Source organism: Schistocerca piceifrons, chromosome 2 (genome assembly GCF_021461385.2).
Source record: "Schistocerca piceifrons isolate TAMUIC-IGC-003096 chromosome 2, iqSchPice1.1, whole genome shotgun sequence".
Classification (NCBI taxonomy): domain Eukaryota; kingdom Metazoa; phylum Arthropoda; class Insecta; order Orthoptera; family Acrididae; genus Schistocerca; species Schistocerca piceifrons.
Window position 1 is genome coordinate 311,611,859 of NC_060139.1, and position 18,964 is coordinate 311,630,822.

Below are 18,964 nucleotides of genomic sequence, written 5' to 3' on the forward strand. Positions count from 1 at the left end.
AATACGTCCTCTAACAACTGAAGATCGCAATACGGCCTCTAAAAACTGAAGAACGTAATACGGCCTCCATTGGTTTAAATAGTCCCTATAGGAAAAAATGACATTTGGGAAAAATATTTGTTTTGATGTCTCCTACAACCTCCCAGAGTTTGTCGGTTTAAATACTTTTCACCCTGTATAAACTGATGTCCCCTGCTCGTTTCTTTTTCTATGTCCTTGCTAGTCTGAGAAACTACTGTAGATAGTTTGATACGGTTTTATAATTCCTGGGATCAATATCTCGCTAGCATCGATACCGATAACAGGCAATAATCATTGAGATTCTCGATTCCCAAACGGACGAACTACATATGTACAATATCAAGTTAGTGCGGAACCCTCATTGCGCAGGTCCTACTCGCACTTGGCCAGTGTTTCCAAACGGTTGCCCATCTGGAGCTCTCAGTTCCGTCGCCTTCACTTCTGGCCAAGGCCTGCAAATAGCATATATTTGAATGAAATCGGCGATAACATGTCGGCGTTGTCTCCCCGTGAGATGAGCGGCTCTACAGGCAACCGCAGAGCGTCCAGCAGAAGCACGTACGAGCAGCGGCACACGTACCCGTGTGGCAGTTCCGGAAGAGAGAAGCAAATTCCGCTGAACGTGAGCGGCACACGCCGAGTGGTGGGGAGGAGGCGTCCACGTGGTGGGGGGGCGTGGCGAGCCCCCGACAGCGTCAGCTGGGGCCGCGGGCTGCGCGCAGACAGTTCGCTGGGGACAGCCATGCAGGACGCCAAGGAAGCCGAGTTGCAGCGCGAGCGGCTCATGAAGCAGCCCGTCGCTCAGATGGAGCTGCATGAGCACAAGTACCCGATCGGCGGGAACCTCTTTGGCTGCAGTGAGTAGTCAGTCATTTCACTAAATTACGTACAACATGCCTAACAGTACGGCGCGACAGTGTGGCTATGAGACTTTTAAGACTTTGCCGCTTACAGTTCCTGCAACTATATTGTCGTCGACTGGAATTTTGTGGTTTACTATTTCTTCCGTGGTTACGTACGGTTTTCGGAACGTACGCTGTGGTCTGGAGAATAATTTTTTAGCTGCCAACGTTTCGCCACCTGCCACGATTGACATTTTGATAGGCCGTTTCTGTTTCAGTTTCCAGTTTCGTGTCTCCTTTATTGCACTTTAATTTTTGATTCGTTCTGAATATGAATTTATTGCGATAATAATTTTGCCTAACACACTGTAGCTTTCAGATATGTCGTCTCTCAGATCACTACAAACTTCTCCCTTAGAGGCACGCCATGAAACAGCGACTTGCGCTTTGTTCGTGTTTATAGTGAGTCGCTGAACTTCGTGTATACGTCTTGATTTCTTCTTTCACCAGATTCTTGAATCTCTCCCGTTGGTCCCAATATTTTCTCGTATAACCTCGCTATCAGTTGTCAACTTTTGCCCTTTCTCTATGTGTTAACACATTCGGCTCCAAACAAACATTCTGGTTTCTACTGCTATATGGGGCTGAATTTTGTCATGGCATGAAACATTCGTCACAAAAAAATTTTCCCAGTGGACGCAGGTGTAATTCAAGGGGTAATAAAATAGATCTATCGGTCAAGCTCTAACTTAAAGCTTAGTCAGTCCACAACGGTTTCCGAGTTACTGCAGCTATTAGTAAGTGTCGGAGCTGATAGTAAACCAGAATATCCTTGTTAATGTACTTTATCGTCAATCTCTTTACATCTCATGTTCAGCGATACCAGCGCAGATCTAGTTCTGCAGTTCGTATGCATAGAATCTCTATTACTGGTCGTGGGTAGTTTTTAGATTCTTCATAAACGGACAAACAAGTATTTAAAATATGCACAAGTAGTTCTTCTCATAGCTGTACGTTTTACCCTGTACGTTTCTGCCTTTAGCTGGCACTCCAAAATAATAACGCACCAGTAAGATCGAGTAATATGCACGGCAAAGTTGTCTTATAGGAGAGGTTATATGAATTTCAAGTAAGTATAAACCGTGCCCGCCTGGTTAGCCGACCGGTCTAACGCACGGCTCTCCGGAGCGGGAAGGAGCACCTGGTCCCCGGCACGAATCCGCTCAGCGGACTTGTGTCGAGGTCCGGTGAGCCGGCCACTCTGTGGATGGTTTTTAGGCGGTTTCCCATCTGCCTCGGCGAATGCGGGCTGGTTTCCCTTATTCCGCCTCGGCTACACTATGTCGGCAATTGCTGCGCAAACAAGTTCTCCACGTACGGTTGCACCACCATTACCCTACCACGCAAACATAGGGGTTACACTCGTCTGGTGTCAGACGTTCCCTGGGGGAGTCCACCGGGGTCCGAACCGCACAGTAACCCTGGGCTCAGTGTGGGGCGGCAGAGGGGTGAAGTGGACTGCGGTAGTCGTCGTGGGGTTGTGGACCACTGCGGCTGCGGCGGGGACGGAGCCTCTCCGTCATTTCTAGGTCCCCGGTTAACACACAACATACAAGCATAAATGGTATCGTTAAGCATATAACATATGGTTTATGATGTTTTCCCTTGCACGCTGCCAATTCTTCGCATTTGTACGTTTACCCTGCAAACGCCTTGTACGATTTTCCACATTTTCAGCAATTTGGAGAGTGTTTTAATATGTCGCCTCAAGACCAGCTTCTTTGACTGAGGAAGGTCATCAGATGTATCCATGTATGAAATTTTCAGTGCAGTTTTTTTCTGTTTCTTCAGTTCAATTTCTTTCCTGTGAACTCCGCACGACTTCTTTCTAAGTGATCTTTTAATTTCCTAGGTTTAACAATCCATGCTCTGAGCGTCCCACTGCACATGACACTTTGGGATTATTCATTAGTTTTTCAAAATTGAAGCAAAAGGCAATTACAGGAATGTTTCATTTGTTAAATAAACGCTTTTATCCAGGTGGCAAGGAAATATTTTCTAATATTTTTACAGTCTTCAAGTATACTGCAATGCGCCTTTTATTATTATACTAATCTGAACCGATAGTATCATGTCTCCAGTATATCTGTTCATGCCATTGTCGTACGTTAACAGTATTAATGACTCAGCAGACGCCATAAATTTGACTGATTCACCACGGAACAAATATGATGAACCAGCCACTCCAAAATACTATAAAATTTGCGTCCAATTAAATTGGGCTCAAGACTATGATGAAACTAGAGTTTGTTATTTTTTTCTTCCGTACGATTGCTTTTACTTTTATCGATATAAATACATTTGTGAATGTATCAAAGTACCTCGCATGATAAAAAAGTCTCAGACGATTTGGCTGTAATTTTCAAATGTCGTCTCTATGAAATAAAGTTTACATTGTGAATAAGGTCGTAATCTATGATTTTTTGTCATAATTACTACTCAGTGGCACCATAACAAAAAATGTTCAAATGTGTGTGAAATGTTATGGGACTTAATTGCTAAGGTCATCGGTCCATAAGCTTACACACAACTTAACCTAAATTATCCTAAGGACAAACACACACACCCATGCCCGACGGAGGACCCGAACCTCCGCCGGGACCAGCCGCAGTCAATGACTGCAGCGCCTTTGACCACTCGGCTAATTCCGCGCGGCAGTGACACCATAGATACATACAATAAGTAAATTACACATTTACTATGCGCATCACAGGCACATACAATAAATAAATCACACACCTACTGTGCACAAATGTCTTGGCATCTGGACTCCCTTGTTCCGTATGACTTGGCTTGGTGGTGTTTTATGGCCACCTACACCGAACCTTAGCGATGAGATGGTTTAGTATACGATAGCATTGTTGAATGCTGCGTTTTGTTATACCGTATTCGGGATGTTTGTGCTAGAATGAGCGATGCAGCGGGTCCTCGTCCATAGCAGGTAGGTCGTGCATGACGCAGGTTTCAGTCTCTCGCAGCCCGTATAGCTCGCTGATACGTGTGGGCCGCGGACTAGCCTGCTGCTTGGCTAACAAGGGGAGCGTAACTTCCCCTCACCGATTTGATTCGTATTGACAGGGTGTGTAGGGCACGATTAGGACTTCAGCATGTGTAAACAGGAGGACGCAACTCTCAACTGTTTTTGAGAAAATCGAGTTTGAAAACTATAGGCGTGCTTATGCTGTGTGTTTTGTAGGGGCGCTAGTATATCAGAGTCAGTAGCAGAGCGATTAAGCACTTACAAGGGAACCTCCCCATTGCACCCCCCTCAGATTTAGTTATAAGTTGGCGCAGTGGATAGGCCTTGAAAAACTGAACACAGATCAATCAAGAAAACAGGAAGAAGTTGTGTGGAACTATGAAAAAAATAAGCAAAATATACAAACTGAGTAGCCCATGTTCAATATAGGCAACATCAAGGACAGTATGAGCTCAGGAGCGCCGTGGTCCCGTGGTTAGCGTGAGCAGCTGCGGAACGAGAGGTCCTTGGTTCAAGCCTTCCCTCGAGTGAAAAGTTTATTTTCGCAAAGTTATGATCTGTCCGTTCGTTCATTGTCGTCTCTGTTCACTGTAATAAGTTTAGTGTCTGTGTTTTGCGACCGCACCGCAAAACCGTGCGGTTAGTATACGAAAGGACGTGCCTCTCCAATGGGAACCGAAAACATTTGATCGCAAGTTCATAGGTCAACCGATTCCTCCACAGGAAAACACATCCGATATATTCTATACGACACTGGTGACGGCACGTGCGTCACATGACAGGAATATGTTGTCGACCCACCTAACTTGTACACTTGGCGAATGAGTAAAAAGATTCTTCTTCGTAGCCCGATTTAGGTTTTCTTGTGGATGTGATAACCACTCCCAAAAAATTGATGAAAACATACGAGTTTGTCACATAAACTGAAAATAAAAAATCAAATTTTCACTCGAGGGAAGACTTGAACGAAGGACCTCTCGTTCCGCAGCTGCTCACGCTAACCACGGGACCACGGCGCTCCTGAGCTCATACTGTCCTTGATGTTTCCTATGTTGAACATGGACTACTCAGTTTGTATATTTTGCTTATTTTTTTCATAGTTCCACACAACTTCTCAGTTTGTATATTTTGCTTATTTTTTTCATAGTTCCACACAACTTCTTCCTGTTTTCTCGATTGATCTGTGTTCAGTTTTTCAAGGCCTATGCATTGTGCCGACTTATAACTAAATCTGAGGGGGGTGCGATGGGGAGGTTCCCTTGTTAGTGTTCTCCTGTAAGTTCTCTGTATTGAATCTAGCTGACGGTACTACTTCTTTTGGTGAGTTGCCAGCACCAATATTCGGTGATATGCTTCGATGTGCGACCGAGAACCGTTTACGATCGTAAAGCTAGTTTGTTTTGCAATAGACAAATGAAAAAATCCACGGACATGCAAAAATTCGGCGTTCATTACATCTGCTGTATGTCGCGATAGTTATTGTTTGCTATGTTTCTACGATGAGTATCATCCTGATTCGTGGGGTGCTGCGTAGGTTACGCATTATACTTGTCAGAAATGTAGATTCGATAATATAAATAAAATGACTACACTGATTCGATTGAAATTTTTTGTGTATACTTAAGTAAAAAAACTTTTTCACATTTTTTTTCATGTTAAACACTGAAGGAAATAGTAAGTGTATGATTAAATATTGGTACTTTGCACGGTCACAACTAATCTTTTGTCGAAATTACATGGTAACGAAAAAAAAAAACTGCGAGATTCGATCCAGAGACCTCGCATTTATGAAACTAAGCGCCTACTGAACATACAGCTTAAGCAAGCCCATGTTTTCAGACTCAATATTTTCAGAAACGGTTGAGAGGTGCGACTTCCTGTTAACATACATTAAAGTCCTGGTCGTGATCTACATTAAATTGTCAATATGAATCAAATCGGTGAGGGCGATTTCAAAAAAAAAATGGCTCTGAGCACTATGGGACTCAACTGCTGAGGTCATTAGTCCCCTAGAACTTAGAACTAGTTAAACCTAACTAACCTAAGGACATCACAAACATCCATGCCCGAGGCAGGATTCGAACCTGCGACCGTAGCGGTCTTGCGGTTCCAGACTGCAGCGCCTTTAACCGCACGGCCACTTCGGCCGGCCGAGGGCGATTTCGTGAGGTCCCCTTGTGAGTGCAGCCCGCCACTTCTACATTAGTGCTGCTGCTGCTGCTGCTGCTGCTGCTACTACTACTACTACTACTACTACTACTACTACTGCAGATGACTGTCGATGGCGTTCATACTAAAAATTTATGCTTCCAAACGCATTACTAGTCCTCCTCGTCCTATCATTTGGTTATCGTTAAGTTTTCTGATACAACTGTCGTATTTCCTAGCGTGCTGGCAACCCGCCGCGCCGTTACAGCGGTCGAGTCGGGCAGCCTGCTGCCGTCTTTCTGCAGCCCTTTGCGCTCTGCTCGCGGTATTCACAGCCGCAGACCGTTCGCTGTGCTACGTACGACGCACCGTAGCGTCTGTCTATTAAATCCAAAACATGACGGGAGGAAAATCTGGCTCTGGGGTCGTGTACTACGCGATCCTTAGAGTACCTCAGTGGGCTCTTACCTCCAGATTTTCGGATTTCATGCAACAAAAGTGCAATGCTTTTAATTCTGTCAGTGTATATTTAATATATGGAGTTCGGAAATTAAGACGCATGATTAGAAGAATCTATCCAGACCAAAGGTATATTCTATAACTGTTACTGCTGTCACATTCTTATCTGCAATTATAAAAAATGGTTCAAATGGCTCTGAGCACTATGGGACTTAACATCTGAGGTCATCAGTCCCCTAGAACTTAGAACTACTTAAACCTAACTAACCTAAGGACATCACACACATCCATGCCCGAGGCAGAATTCGAACCTGCGACCGAAGCGGTCGCGCGGTTCCAGACTGAAGCGCCTAGAACCGCTCGGCCACACCGGCCGGCTATAAAAAAAATCAAGTGCTAGTAGGACCAGCGTGCCGAGCGTCCCGTATAAAATTAATTACATATATAGATAGTTCATCCATCCCGGGAAGTGAGAATTTCGATGATTTTTCCTTGTTATCGATATCGACACCGGCATGATACTGGTTCCGGGAATTCCAAGACTCAGGAATGTTTTAATTCTAAGTTTAAATGTTTATTTGCGTAATTTCGCATTTGCTATTGTAATTTTTTACATATTTTCTTAATTTTTGAGTTATATTAACACGCTATGTTAACTGGCAATTACATTTATGTCACATATTTTGGTAAGACCTGTAGGGTACTTCCCGTCGATCTAGAATCATGAAATTTGGCAGGAAGCAAGGTTTCTCAGTACAGGTTAAGGAAAAGAATAAGAAAATTGTTAATTAAATCACCAATGGATTGTAGATCCTAGTGTCTGATATGTCTACCTGTTCCTGGTAAAAAGTGATCTTAATAGACGGATTGACAGACACACGGAAAACATCTGACAAAAAATATTTTTTCGTGTGAGATAACTACAAATTAACCATTTTCGGATTTGTCCCTTTACTTTTGCGGTGTAATCTTGCTTCTTGACAAATTTCATGATTCTAGGTCGACGGGAAGTAGCTTCCGGGTTGTGATGAGTGAGTTTGCGAGTATCAAAATATGTGACACAAATGGCTATATCTTTTGATTGCAATGACTTACAAGCTTATTTTTTTACGCCATGAAGGGACTGTAGAGCACAAATTTTGACTTGGTGTGTCTAGCTGTCCCTCAGAAAAATAGGTCTTAACAGTCGGACAGATAGATATTCGTGACCCCATAAGGGTTCTGTTTTTACCAACTGAGGTACGGAACTTTACAACTATCCGTTTGGATTCTGTAACTAATCTGGAGGTATGTGGTTCGAAGAAAGAAAGATTAAAAGTCCCATCGGCAGCATGGTCATTAGAGACGGAGTACAAGCTCGCCTTGCGAAAGGATGGGGAAGGAAATCGGCCATGCCCCTATCAAGAGAGCCATCACGGTATTCGCCCAAAGCGATTTAGGGGAATCATTGAGGGCCTAAATTGGGATGTCCAGACGGGGATTTGATCCGTCGTCCTTCCGAATGTGAGTAGAGAGGGCTGATCACTGCGCCACACCGCGCTGTACGTGGCTCAACAGCCTTTTGCAAGTCTTTCAATTGGGCTCCACTTCGGCGGTTACCCCCAGTAATCCCACCGGAGGGAGATATAGCTCTAACCAACACTGCGGCTATGAAATCTTCACGTAAAATATTACTGTTTATTTGGCTGTCAAAGAGAATGGCCACAAAGGGTAGTCACGGGGTCTGAGGCGTCTTCTCACGGTCCGCGCGGCTACCCCCGTCGGAGGTTCGAGTCCTCCCTCGAGCATGGGTGTGTGTGTTGGCGATAGCGTAGGTTAGTTTAAGTTAGATTAAGTAGTGTGTAAGCTTAGGGACCGATGACCTATTCAGTTTGGTCCCATAAAGTCTTACCACAAATTTACAAATTCAAAGGGGATGGCTTGGTGTTTAGTTCTTTGCCACTGTGAAGTGACAGTTTTTGCATTAAACCATGGTTTATTAAAGCGTTTGCAACTAACTGAGCAAAGCAAAAAGACATACTTCACCTTATTCCAACATCATCTGTGCACGGCAGCACTGCTCCAAAGGGAAGACTCCAAGCACCGTGTGCCACCGCCCTCCCAAACTTGCGCTGCTTTCGAGATAGTCCCCTCCAAAAATGCAACTTTTTAACTAAATCCACAGATTCAGATATTCTAAAAACGAATGACTACGGTTTTAAATGTTAATTGTAATTGTTCTTAATAAAATATAATTGTTCTATTTAAGCTCTATGTAAAAAATTCTCCACGGTGCGTGGCACGTAGATACAAATATACTCACAATGTCTAAAGCCAGGTCCACACATTTGGGCCAACGAGTAGATCGATGAAGTACCATTGAAACCAACATTGGCCGCCATGTTGGTGCGCTTCGTCGCTTGTTGGTAATGAGACCAAACATCAAAGGGCACTGCGACCAATACTGATACTTCAGTCACTCATTGGCGCCAACGCTGTTTTTGGTTGTCGTCTCGAAGCCAAAGTTAGTTTCGTTTGTCGCATGTACTTCCAGGTTATATTTTTGAAATCACAATGTCGCAGGAACAGTGAAGTAACATGCGGCTTCTTACCAGCAAGAAGTACATTTGTGGAACCCTCCTCCCCCCCTTTTTTTTCCACGGGGAATCACAAAAATCGCGATGCCACTTCGAATGCCCGCAGTGCATCCAGCAAAAGTTCAGTGTGGATTGCTCCGTAGCACAATTTATGCCAACTTATCACCTTTTATTTTATAAACCAACCTCATGAACAGTAATCTAATGGAATAAGAGCGGTGACCTCAGTGAACGTAATGGATCAGTCATCGAGGAGTCATTTCTTGGGCACCGAGATCACCGGGTGATCTTATTCCTTAATTTGACCATGCCCTCCTCCTTTCTTTTTCCATTTCCACTTCCCCCTCTTCCTTTTCCACCTGCCATTACCCCTCTACATCTTCCACCCTGTCTCATCTAAGACATAAGAGCAAAGTCTACAAAATCAGAGCAGAAACAAAGGAGGAACTTTCAGCCCGTATTTTACAAGCGTGTGTTCAAGTAAAGGACCGTATGAATGAGCTCACGTCAGTAACAAAGCAGTGTCTACAAGAGTTGTAAAATGCATTGCAGTTGATGGTGGGCTTTTTGAACGTTTTTTGTGAGGAAATGTACACAACTAAACAAAACATTAGATCATAATGCTTCATTTATTGTCACCTGTATTTATCTTGTTCTCCACTGTTTTCACCAGTTTTCCTAGAAACTTCTAAGAATAGAACATATGGTCATGTGACGTTTTTTGTTCAGAATCAGTAATACTATCAACCATCAAAGCATGTATTTTTCTTGACAAATCTTCCATTTCCTGTTGTCTGACAGGGGTTCGATCCCAATACCTTGCGATTTCCCCTAGATCCAACGCTAGGTGGAGGTTTATGAAAGGGATGAACTGGCATACAATGCAATCTCGAAAATTCAATCAAATGTCTTCCATTCTCTTCTGCACAATTAATCGATATAACAGTAAACTACCCTTGTAGCCACAGTTTCGCCTGCATATGTGCTCAACACATGTATTGGATAACCCCCTTCTCCCTCTGTCTGCATCCCCCTGTTCCTCCCTGTCTGTGCACCTCATCTTCCCACCCCTATCTGTCTACCTCCTCCTCCCCACTCTCTCTGTCTCTTCATGTCCTTCTGCCCTCTCTTTGTCTATTTCCTCCACCCCCTTCTCTCTGACCATATCTTACTCCCCCTTCCTTTGACCATGCCCTCCTCCTTTCTTTTTGCATTTCCACTTCCCCCTCTTCCTTTTCCACCTGCCATTACCCCTCTACATCTTCCACCCTGTCTCATACATCTCCCATTCCTCCCTTACCTCTGCCCATTTTCTCCTCTCCCTCACTCTACCTACCCCTCCTCTATCCATCTCAGCTTCTCCCCAGCCGTACTCATCAGGATGTATAGCCCTGAAATACAGTTCAACAAAGCAAGCTGACGCTATTCCCACACCGCACCTACCATGCTGGTCAGGCTACACATTGGAGGCTTGAAAAACATTTATTTGCACGTGACATACAGGCCTCCATGCAAATCAGCCCGATACTACTCCAACAAAACACGCCTGTCATGCAGGGTAGCCCAAATGTTGGTGTATAGAAAACTGTGACTTGCCTCTGACGTACAGGCTGTCCTGTAACCAGGCTGATTTGCAGGCTGGTACTGTTCCCACACAATATACCTGTCATGCAGGGCAGCATATATGGTAGAGGCTGGAAAAACATGTTTTTGCCCATATTTCTGCTCCTACTGGTGCTAGTAGGTTATAAACTCCTCAGTGCTGATACTCGTAAGGCCTGCTGTTTCTGTGCCAAATTTGGCTGAAATCGACGCAGGGGTGTGGGAGGAGATACTGGACACACACACACACACACACATACACTCTGCTTAACAGCTATGACAGATTAAGATACAGGGCTGTGCCGAGGGAGACAGAAAATAACACAGCAGATGCAACAGTCTGGCCTGCAAGGCTGCAGAAGCGATGGGCTGCTGAGACACACCAACCTGGGCATGCTGGCTATGCAAGTTGCGCTCAGCTCCACAGCAGAGCTGACTGTGGGTCCTAACTCGTGGGCCACAATGCAAGGCACAGGCTGAAACCACCACTGAGCCTAAATCAAGGGCGCCATGTGCAACCTCTGCTGTGTTTCACATGAAGTCATTCTTCTCATTTGCAGTCTGGGAGTATGCCCTCGGCCATACATCATATATGTAGAAAAGAATTCTTATCACCCATAAAAAGGGTAGACACCGCCTCCAAAACCCTCTTCCAATGCTCCACTTCTCTCCCTGTCCCAGTCTGCATGGGTAATTTATAACTATTTTTATGTAACTTGGTAGCTAGTCTCCCTTATCTACTTGAAAGCGGAAGACTGCAGGCTGCCAGTTGTCTGTGTCCGGCCATTTCCAGCCTTAGAAATCGAGTAATAGCAATACTACTTACAGCCCTGATATAACTATTAATGCAGCAACTGTGTACTTGTGCTTCGGGCCTCTTTGCTTGTTTCGAAATGAATACTGAAGCCGTTTTTCCTCCAGTGTGGAGGCTGCAAAAAATTACCGGTGAAGCATTTCCATGAGTTATTTAAGCATCTTTTACTTCTACTTTCAATTTATGCTACGAAGCGCAAAGCACGCATGTATGGCTGACTAGGCGCCGTGTGAAGCTTACTTCCTCCCGACTCCTGTCCTTAATTCTATGAAGAAAACGTTTGTAACAACTCAATATTCATGTCCCTTGTTGAACGCAAGACAATGCTATGAAGTCATTAGTTTCTTGTCCAGTACTTGCCATTCAAATAGAAAAATATTTTACCCACCTGCTTCTCTTTCTTGTCAAACACCTCCCCCTTTAGGAAAATAATCTTCTAATACTGACCACGTGTACTACCCCGCTACACAGACGAACGTATCAGTTCAGTAACACATTGAAGAGAATCACAATATGTAATGATGGAAACTGATTACTAGAAAGTGTGTCCTCAGCCATTAGTTGTGAAATCTCAAAACTGTTTCGTCATTCACCTCTCGCCGCCCCCTACTCCCTCTCACAGCTAAGACCGTGAGTACACACTTGGTTGATTATGTAGCGAAATCGCTACTACAGATGCACGTCACATGGATGTGGGCGAAGAAATAACTTTTTTCTTCTTTGTGTAACAGAATAATAATTATAAAAAATATATATTTTTACTGGAAAATGGTCTCTGACCGAAATCGGTCGTACAATTAAAAAAATATTATACAGCAGCTTCAAATGCTACAATATGTCACTTCTAAGATTTGTTATAGCCGTGGAACACAACCAACAAAAATTCTTTTAAAATTAACAACTAACTGAAGAAATAATGATGGATGAGTACAGCGAAAATACAGTAGACATAGGTCGAGACAACGAAAGCTCCGAAACAAGCATGTGAACTGTGTGCAGGGTTATTTATGGCAACGTGCGAATTTCAAATTACGTCATTAATATATTAGTTATATCAGCTTCTGCCAATCTGCTTCAAGGGCTAGTGCTAATTTTTTTGAAATGTACAGTCGTAGGTTACTAATCAAATAACATGAGTGTAACGAACGACTGAGAATTGCGATGACAGTAATCAAAGCTATTTTTATTTTTGGTGGCTATTAATAATCTGCAGACATATCAGACCACGTATGCCCCTATATGTGCCGTATTGAGCTTTACAACCAATACCAAAGTCACTTGACTGTTGCAGTAAAGGCCGTGTCAATGTCATTACTCGTTATTTGAAATGGAGCTAACTGTCGCGATTTTTCTCGTATATAGTTGAAATAAAGTATAGATCTTAAGAACTGAGCGGTGTTCCGTATTAGTATTACATATGTAAAACCGCAGTTAATATAATTTCTTCGGAATTCCAATAGTAATGCAGTGATTATCGTTGCAAGATTCGGTCAGGTGAAATTTTATTTCATATTTTTGTTCGGTTACATGCAATAAAATTGTGAAAAATTGCATGTCGCTTTATAATGTTTTCTTATTTGTGTAACTTTTTCTTATCAGGTAGTTTGAAATTGGTAGAAATCGCTGATTGTCGGGAGAAGGAGTGTTTTGTAAGCAGGTTAGTTGACAGAGAGGACATTGCCATAGGTTGACGTCAAGGGGCGTGGCAGTCCGGCATCTTGGTGTCTTCAAGATGTTTTTTTCTCTATTAAAGCCCTGTGTGAAACTTTCCGTCTTAGTTACAAGTTACTGAACTGGCAATTAATTCCGAACATATATTTTAATATGACGCACTTTCGCGGAGGAATACTCAACATCGGACGTAATTTGTTGACGCGACATATCTTGTGAAGCATGACTTACAGCGATGTGAAATAAACGATCGCTGTACTACACTTTACGTAAAATCGAATTATCAGTTGTAGTAGTATACACGAGTAATAGAATCTGATCGACACTAAAAGATGTACAATTTGTAGAATGTCGATTCTGTAATGGCCATTTTTAGTAGGAGGAACACGGCAATGTTGTATGAAAATTGTGGCTTAGTTAAGCGTTCGTACTAAAATTAATTTTAACGCACAGTTAAATATTACATAAAACCTTTGCACAATGTTTCTTTTTCTAAGAACGTTCAGAACGTGCTAGGCTTTACTAACTTTGATTTGTAATTTTGTATAGTCAGGAATAAATCTCAGTCAAGATTTAACTTTTGAGCTATTGCATCAGTAAAAAGAACGTTAAAGAACTGACGCAGTATACGCTTAAATGAAATTTTATTTACAACATTAGAAACCTCCAGTACCTTATTTTTTCACAGTAAATATTTCACTTTCACATACAACAATTTTTGACTTCATTCCGGGCCATATTCATCATAAATTATACGAGTATTCAGTTTGTAGGATATCTCTACAGCTTTCGACATAACGTAATGAGATACTGCCCTCAATACGTTATTTTTTAATTTTTTTTTTTAAATGGAAGTTACCCTGGACATATATTAAATAATGTACGCTTTCTTAAATATGGGTTTACTTTTTCTCAGAGAAATGTATTTAGTGAATTTACACCTCTGCTTCTTTCTGTGGACAAAGCAACTGAAAATTTTCGCTGCATTACTCGTTATAGACTGAGAATTTCGTTTTACAATGGCTTTTATCAGATTTTCCAAGTGATGGTCAAGTGGCAACTGATCTCTCAGTTCAGAATTAATGACTTGTCTAGAGACTTAATTATATTTTCAACAACTAAAAAAAAAAGGCTCTAAGCACTATGGGACTTAACATCTGAGGTCATCAGTCCGCTAGACTTAGAACTACTTAAACTTAACTAACCTAAGGACATCACACACATACATGCCCGAAGCAGGATTCGAACCTGCGACCGTATCAGGCGCGCGGTTCCGTACTGAAGCGCCCAGAACCGCTCGGCCACAGCGGACGGCCTTTCAACAACTATGAACCATTGTGTGCGAGGGGGGGGGGGTAGAGGGGCGAAAAGGAGGGAGGTTAGGTTCAGTACAGTCGGAGCACAAGCTCGCATTCGGGAAGGATATCAACTGCGTTCTTGCAAATTGACTACCTCTGTGTTGGACTTAAGCGATTTAAGGAAATCACGGAAAACCTGAATCTAGATGGCTAGAATGGACATACATATTTAGCACCCTTATTGCTGCGATGGGAGACTTGATTTGCACATGTGGAAACATCGATGACATCGTCTGTTGTCAGGGCCGTTGCTCGGCGGCAGGAAAATGACGCCCCATCTTTTTTACGATCATCGATCTCTGCGATATCTTCCCCCCCCCCCCCCCCTCCACCACGACCTACATCCAATGGCACAAGAATGCAAATCTCCTATTATACTTTTAATCACTAAACTAAGGTGACCATGCATCCTCATTTTCTGGGGACAGTCCTCAAGTTTCAGTCAAGTACGAATCTTGGAAAGGGGCCGGGAATGGCTACTACCATCCCGGGCAGCCAAAGGCGACAATTTTTAGAAATTTCTGTATGGTTTTGTTACATTTTACCGTATTTTAAAATTCTAATTGTTCAATGAAGGAAAGTATGCAATAAGGGCACGGGGCATACGCACCAAAGAATTCGTTCATGGTCTGATATTATTAATTTAACACATGTAATAGTTCAGTTAAAACTGTAACGTAAATTGTAATTTGATGTTTAAATAATAAAATATACAGAACTCGTTTCTACGATGTTATCGCATCGTGTAAATGTTATTGATACTTGGCTAATCAGTCAACAACTTCGTCAAATTTCTGGACATAGATACCACAGTATGCACTAATGTGTAAATTAAAGTGAGACAATGGCTTCCAAGCACAAGGCACACTATTTCTACAATTACGTCCTGTCGATAAACAAGTCATGACACTCTCTTCCTGATATTATTTGCGTATACCTCAAATTTTAAGAAAACGACAGCTAATTTGTTTGAGTAAAGACAACGTAGACCTTTTCTTGTGCTGCGAATCTCTGACACTCGGAGACAGACTTAACTGTGAGAACAGAAAGAAAGCCGGTAATCTGCGTGTCGACTATTGGCGCACACAGAGAACACTGGTTATCCTGCTGGTGGAGGTGCAGCTGTGCCATGCCTGGTAGAGCATCATGGGTGCGCCGTTAGCTCTTTAGCCTTTCCCACACTATTTTGGAGAAACAATTCGTAAAAAGCACAGTTCAGTACACCTTCTTCCGGTTTTCATGCTTGATTTATGTTCAGTTTTTGACGGGTTGTCCACTGGGCTATCTTACCACTAAATCTGAGAGGAGTGCGATGGGAGTTTGCCGTGTTAGGTGATTTCGAGAAAACTGCCAGAGGTTTTACGCGCCAGTGATGTGCCGGAACGTTGCGACTCGGAACACGAACACGGCGGTCCGTAATCGGTGGATCGCTGGATCAATTCCCGTTCATGTTCTTTTTATTTAAATTTTTTCAATACTAATCATATTATTTCGTACATATTACATTTGAAAGATAATAAGATGAAGAGACACTTGTATTTGCACGAACTTTTGTTGAATTTCCAGTGTTACTTCGCTGTTTACTACTTTTTTTTTATTATAACAAATATTTTCAGACTTTTACGAGGGTGATTCGAAAAGTTCTCGGAATCACCACGAGAGGTCAGCGCTAGCGCAACGAGTTGTTCACGTGATATTCATTGAACTGTTGCTTGTAAACATGTGACACGTCAGTGCTCTTGGAACAGAGCTGTAGCTGTTATGTGGCTCTGCTGTTGTTCCCGTGTAGTGATTTGCGCAGATGGAAAAAATCGAGACTCGAGCAGTGATTTAGTACTTCGCAAAGAAAGGTATGAAAGCAAAGGACACTCATGCTGATTTCCAGAATACACTGGGGGACTCTGCTCCTTCATATTCACCTGTGCCAAGTGGACAAATGAATTTAAATTTGGTCGGGAGAGCTTAGATGACGATCCACTCAGTGGTCCGCCAAGATGTGTCACTACTCCAGAAATCATTGCAAAAGTGCACAAAATGGTCATGGAAGATCGCCGATTGTAAGTGCGTGAAATTGCTCACGCTTTCCAGATGTCACCTGAAAGTGGATATCACATTTTAACCGAAGAATTAGAAATGAAAAAAAATTATCTGCAAGATGGGTGCCGCGAATCTTGACGCTGGATCAAAAACGCTTGAGAATGGACTATCTGAACAATGTTTGGCCCGTTTTAGGTGAAACGAACAAGATTTTTTGCGCCGGTTTGTGACCACAGATGAAACTCTGGCGCACTAATATACCCCAGAGACAAAACAACAGTCAAAGCAGTGGAAACACGCTGATTCTCCACCACCAAAGAAAGCAAAGACAATTCCTTCGTCGGGAAAGGTCATGGCATCAGTGTTATGGGATGCGAAGGGGATTCTGTTTGTAGATTATCTCCCCACTGGGCGAACAATTACTGGACAATACTATGCTAACCTCCTGGAGTCATTGCAACAAAGGATACGCGAAAAAAGGCCAGGTTTAGCGAGGAAGAAAGTCATATTCCATCAAGACATCATCTTCCATCAAGACAATGCGTGCCCGCACCCATGTGCCGTCGCCATAGCAAAATTACACGAACTAAGGTATGAATTGTTGCCACACCCGCCTTATTCATATGGTATGGCTCCGTCAGACTTCCATCTCTTCCCAGAACTGAAATTTTTCTTGGTGGACGAATATTCACTTCAAACGAAGAATCGATAGCCAGAATTAACAACTATTTTGCAGGTCTGGAGGAAACTCATTTTCGAGATGGGATCAAGGCACTGGAACATCGTTCGACCAAGTGCATTAATCTACAAGGATTGAAAAATAAAAAAGTCATTTTTTTCTATTCCGTTCCGAGAACTTTTCAAACCATTCTCGTATTTCTGTAGACATTAGAAACTTTATCAAGCGGCTTCATACTTGTTCATATTTGATTGACAACGAACGAGATTTTTTTCTCGTAAAGATGCTATTAAAATACATTCAACTGTAAATCGCCAATTTTTGGCACCGATATTTAAGAAAATGTTACGTTACGCATGGTTTGCATCCAAATTGTCGAAAGAAAGAGAAATTTTTCGAAGTGTCAGATGGTTCAGATGGCTCTGAGCACTATGGGACTTAACTTCTGAGGTCATCAGTCCCCTAGAACTTAGAACTACTTAAGCCTAACTAACCAAAGGACATCACACACATCCATACCCGAGGCAGGATTCGAACCTGCGACCGCAGCGGTCGCGCGGTTCCAGACTGTAGCGCCTAGAACCGCTCGGCAACTCCGGCCGCCTTTCGAAGTGTCAACGAGCTTTGTTTTTCCTAAGAAACTCTGAAGATTACTTATACATGTGGGATTATTGCATTCATTCGATGTAGTAGATGCCGTCTTAATTTTTGTTTTCCGTGTCTGTGTGAAAAATATCATCCTGCAACTTGTAATGTAGAAAGCAAATCCGACGGTTAATGTATATTTCCCACATCTCATATTGTAATTCACGGTATTACTGAATAGTTATTTACACCACTGTTTGTCGATGATTTGACTTCGGCTTTCCTAGCCTGTCCCTCGTCCCTGAAAATGTCAGCAGATCGAAGCGTTCAGGTGCTAAAGCAGTTCTCGGTGCCTCACTCAGTTGCAGGTATAACGGATTTCGGAAATCTCGACATACATTTTCAGGCAAAGTTCATGCGTTTTGTCGTTTACTTGTAAATAATTATAATAATTTTTGTTGTGATGATAAAAATTAACAAACAACCACATAACTTTGGAAGTTCAACAAACGTTCCCACGAAAACACGTGTCTTTTCAGATATTACCTTTCAAATGCAATATGTATGAAACAACATGACTAGTGTTGAAAAAATTTAAAAAAAAGAACGCGAGTGGTACCCGATCCAGCCATCCACTGCTTACTGAGCTTGAACGCGTGAAACTTCTCTTGCGACTTTCCCGAAATCCTCTGCGTAGTATGTCTTACTACTTGCACCTTATGTTGTCCTAATGCAATACTAAAATTGTGCAGAGTTTTCAGCATATGCGTGACCTTCCCCTGGTTAGTTTAATAAACAACTCCTCAGAAGAAAAAGTTGTGAACTATTGAATTAAGTGGTTTGACACTCAGAGTAAACTTACTCTTTTGGGAACTTATTGGCCTTTCCTCTGTTTCTTTATTGTACACGCAGATTTTTTTACAATGATTTCTGCAAAATACGTCTCTATTTCCGTACTTGCAACATTACAACACATGCTCACGAATGCAGCATTTGTTCAGCAGGCTGCGTTCAAGATTTTAAGGCTGAAACTGGAATGCTTTTGGTATACAATGGAGCTGAGTAGTTCATATGACCATCGATAGTATATAAAGCGTTATGGGAGTTCTAGGGATTACGCAGTACGAACAGT

General features: G+C 42.5%; 1 protein-coding gene across 1 annotated transcript in view; it reads left to right on the forward strand.

The window, feature by feature from the left end:
• The first annotated feature begins 754 nt into the window (after nt 1-754).
• The window catches only part of LOC124776644 (sialin), a 316,704-nt gene continuing 298,494 nt past the window's right edge, over nt 755-18,964 (forward strand). The window contains exon 1 of the mRNA XM_047251732.1: nt 755-878. Within this exon, the coding sequence (XP_047107688.1) occupies nt 764-878 (115 nt within the window). The 5' untranslated portion in view covers nt 755-763. The remainder of the gene's footprint in view (nt 879-18,964) is intronic.